The following is a 4,150-nucleotide window of genomic DNA, read 5'->3' on the forward strand; positions in this document are numbered from 1 at the left end:
TACAAAAAAATATTTTATACATTTTATCATTATCTGGAGATAGTAATTCTATAGAAGGAAAATTCTTGTATAAAAAGAAAATAATTACTCGCTTTAGCGAATAGTTTCTGCAAAACGTATTGATCATCTTCCATCGACTTAGGTTCATTTGTTTCTGAACATCCAAGACGTCGTCCAATTAAATGCGAAATACGTTCTCCTTCGAATAGGGCTGAAGTAGTAGATTTTTGTAACCGTGAACTTTTCTTATTTTGCTTATGCGTATGATGCATTGTATTTAATTTTAACGACATATCTTCATTCGTAGTACTCGAAACCATTTCGACACTTTTATGCGATAATTTAACGGTATTACAATCACCAGATGAATTTTGTACAGTAACTTCATTTGAAATTACATCCATTTTACTATCACACCATGTACTATTTGTTGGCATATGATTTTCACTTTCTACTTTGTCATCTATTTTTGAATTATTTTCTGTAGTATGTTCAGCATTCGTTAAAATTTCATTTTCCTCTGTTTTTGCTTCATTAGTACTTTTCTGATTTTCAGAAAGAACCTCATTTTCGTCTTTTTCGTGGAGCTGATTTTCAGTTTGAATATTTTGTTTTGGTACACTGTTTTCAGATATTTTATTATTATTTTGTAAAATATCTTGATTAACCTTATTATTATGGCAACTCGAGGTACAAATATTTTCTGAAACATTTGCAGTTTGTGTTGTCACTGTAGAATTTGAAGTATTTTGGCTTATATTTTTGCTAAGCGTAGCTGCCAATTTTCGCATTTTTTCAATTTTGTTAGATGAAAATTTCGTAGTCGGCGGAGTTAGTCTAGATTCCCGAAATAATTGATCAGATTCACTGGAATGTCCATCTATAGATTCATTCAAATTAAAAAGTTCAACTAAATCAGAAGTTTTAAATAATCTACGTTGACGTGGATCTTCTAATACTTTATTTGAAAGAAGTAACTTAAATACTTGTCTGTGATATATCTAGAACGGAATAGAATTATTTTATAGAAATGAAAATTTGTATTACATATAGAAATATTTTGAAATATGTATATAGATAATTAAAATTTTACTTTTTCTTCTATGGTACCAGCAGTAATAAGCCTGTAAATGGTGACTCTTTTATTTTGTCCAATTCTCCATGCACGTTCTCTCGCTTGAGCATCTGTTGCTGGATTCCAATCTGGATCATAAATTATTACCCGGTTTGCTCCGGTCAAATTTACTCCTAATCCTCCAACACGTGTAGTTAGTAAAAATACAAAGTAAGATGAATCCTATACAGAAAAATTGAATTATTAAAAAAAATGTCAAATACTGATGAATTTAAAAAGATATATATATATTTTTTTCTTAATACATATACATTATTAAATAAACAAATTGTTTCTTGTCTTTGAGACATAGGAGTAGTTCCGTCCATTCTTAAATAAATATATTCTTCGGTTTGCACCAAAGATTCTAATATATGCATCATCTGAAAATTAAACTTGGTTATTCGTTTCTTTTTATATATTAAATTTTTGACAAGTAACGTGACTTACGTACTTGTCTTCCTTGTGTAAAAAGTAATACTCTATGCCCCTGTTTTTTCCAAATTTTAAGAAGAGATCGAATCACGGTCATTTTCCCAGAACGTTTCCAAAAGCCAAATTTCTCCAAGGATTCTTCTGATACATCAAGATCCTCGTCAGAATCCTAAATATGGGCTCAATTAAATATAATGAGCATTATAATATTTTAGAAATGTAAAATCAAAATCTTACAACTGGATTTGTGTAAAGAAATAGATCAGGATGGTTACATATTTTTCTGAGCGCTGATAACGCTATTAAAAGGCGAGCTCTGTATCTTCCGGTTTCCGTATGACTTCTTTCATGTAAGACATAACTAACATCTTCAGATCTTAAATATTTCTTATACAGTTTCTTTTGTTCTTCCGTTAAACTACAGAATAATATCTAAAACAAATTATAACATAACATTACAAGTTATTATTAGAAGTAAAATAACAATATTACAAACCTGTTCATTCTTTTCTGGTAAACTAACGTGATGTTGCACGTCGTTTTTCGTTCTTCTAAGCATGTACGGTGATATAGCTTCTTTAAGCATTGTAGCAACCTGAAGTGCAGTAGCTTCCTGTAAAGGACTAGCATTTGCATATCCTCCACGAGTTATAGGACTTGCACAATGCTCTAGAAATGCAGGCAAAGTGCCTAATTTTCCTGGTAGAATAAAATCGAAGAGAGACCATAGTTCTTTTAAAGAGTTTTGCATGGGACTACCAGTTAATAAAAGTCGATGTGGCGTTGAGAACTCCTTTACTGCTTTACTGACCTGTTAAAATGCGATTATAATTATTTTCATATGTAATTGTAAAGTAGTCGCACAAGACAAAGTACCTTTGCTTGTGGATTTCTTATTTTATGACCTTCATCAAGTATAATATAGTGCCATTGACTGGCTATAAGTAAATCTTTATGCCTAAGCATACCAGAGTAAGAAGTAATCAGTATACCACCGGATTTTAAAGAGTGCATTAGATATTCTAAATCACCTGTAAATATATTTATTAAGAATACAAAGGAAATATATTCGTATTCTGTAAAATATGATTTTATATGTACCATTGTAAGTTCCAGACTGATGTAAAACAACTACTCTCAAAATGGGCCACCATTCATGAAAATGCTTCACCCACTGTTCCATTAGTGTAGCTGGACAAATAACAATAGTTGGTCCTAATCCTCTGAATCTATAAATGACAATTCATTTCTATAAAAGGAAAATCAATTAAAGGAAAACTAAATTATAGTCAGAAAGTTTACCTTCCACCATCAGAAAGTAATTCACTAGAATCTAAACCTGCAAGAAATGCAATTACTTGAACAGTCTTTCCCAATCCCATTTCATCACCTACTAATCCTCCTAAAGCGCGAGAATGCAGTTCCCACAGCCATTGCACAGACACCCTTTGATATCTAGAAAATATTTTTAAATTAGATGAAAAAATAATAATAAATTTGGTTTAATATAATTTCATTCATACTTATATAATTTTTTCCATATAGACTGTGGAACTTTGAATAAATTATCTATTTTATGTAGTGGTTCATTCTTTGGATATCTACTTTCTTTTACCCTTTGTCTATACATTTCCTCATCTCCATCATCCAAAACTAAAAATAACAAATTTTGTTAATGAAATGTATAATTTCATTCTAATGAATCATACTTTATACCTCTCTTTGTATGAACAGTTTTTGTAACAGATTTTCTTTTTTTAGATGATGGTTCCTCATCTTCTGTACAATTAAAAAAAGTTATTAAATACTTTTTTGATAAGGTTTAATAAATACTGGAAATTAAGTGCAATTTTTACCTGAATCAATCTGTTCATCACTTGGAACATATTCACTTCCAGAATCACTTGCTGTATTTATACATTTACTCTCTGCTGTATTTTCAACCACTGTTTCTTTAGTATTATCTTTCGAAATATTGCAAACAGTTAATAAATTTTTAGAATTCCTGATTTCTTTGGTAGAATTGTCAACATGATTAGACTTTGCACCTTTTGTTTTACAATTAACATCATAATTTTTATTCAAGTGTTTTGCTGTTTCAAGTTCTGAAAGTAACTTTTTTTTATTTACTTTGGGCTTTACTTTTTCCACAAGTTTACATTCCTTAGAGTTAGTATTTGATAATTTAATTTTTTTAATTGGGACTGCTTGATTACTATTATGTTTGGATGCTTTTGAATTTTCTTTCAATTGTTTCCTTTGTTTAGCAAGTTCAGCTTGTTGTTGAAGGTACTTTTCCAGATCAAGCAAATGAGAAGATTTATTGAATGTTCTAAAAAAGAAATTTTTAATAAAGTTTTCTTTATTTTTACCTATAACAATTTTATCATATTATATACCCTTTAGTTCTGGATGAATTAGATTGTTTTTCAATTGCTTGAAATGGTGTAATTTCTCCAGTTAAAACTTGCTTTTGTAATTCTTTTTGCTTTGAACAATTTGTAGTATTGTTTTCACTGTTGTGATTTAATCCTTCAAACTCCTTTCTTGTTTGCACATTTGCTTTTACAAGATCTTCAATTTCTTTTGATGCTTCAGAAA

The 4,150-nt window shown here is 29.7% G+C and overlaps 1 protein-coding gene across 1 annotated transcript in view; it reads right to left on the reverse strand.

Annotated features, from left to right (window-relative positions):
• LOC108577497 (DNA excision repair protein ERCC-6-like) overlaps positions 1-4,141 on the reverse strand; it is a gene marked incomplete at its 5' end in the record, with an annotated part of 4,323 nt that extends 182 nt beyond the window's left edge. Inside the window, 13 exons of the mRNA XM_017940656.1 lie at positions 89-1,001; positions 1,094-1,297; positions 1,387-1,497; positions 1,569-1,718; positions 1,787-1,981; positions 2,046-2,360; positions 2,426-2,580; positions 2,651-2,778; positions 2,852-3,004; positions 3,073-3,202; positions 3,266-3,328; positions 3,406-3,881; positions 3,949-4,141. Of these exons, the coding sequence (XP_017796145.1) occupies positions 89-1,001; positions 1,094-1,297; positions 1,387-1,497; positions 1,569-1,718; positions 1,787-1,981; positions 2,046-2,360; positions 2,426-2,580; positions 2,651-2,778; positions 2,852-3,004; positions 3,073-3,202; positions 3,266-3,328; positions 3,406-3,881; positions 3,949-4,141 (3,186 nt within the window). The remainder of the gene's footprint in view (positions 1-88; positions 1,002-1,093; positions 1,298-1,386; positions 1,498-1,568; positions 1,719-1,786; positions 1,982-2,045; positions 2,361-2,425; positions 2,581-2,650; positions 2,779-2,851; positions 3,005-3,072; positions 3,203-3,265; positions 3,329-3,405; positions 3,882-3,948) is intronic.
• Positions 4,142-4,150: the final 9 nt, after the last annotated feature.

Source organism: Habropoda laboriosa, unplaced genomic scaffold, assembly GCF_001263275.1.
Source record: "Habropoda laboriosa isolate 0110345459 unplaced genomic scaffold, ASM126327v1 scaffold804, whole genome shotgun sequence".
Lineage (NCBI taxonomy): Eukaryota > Metazoa > Arthropoda > Insecta > Hymenoptera > Apidae > Habropoda > Habropoda laboriosa.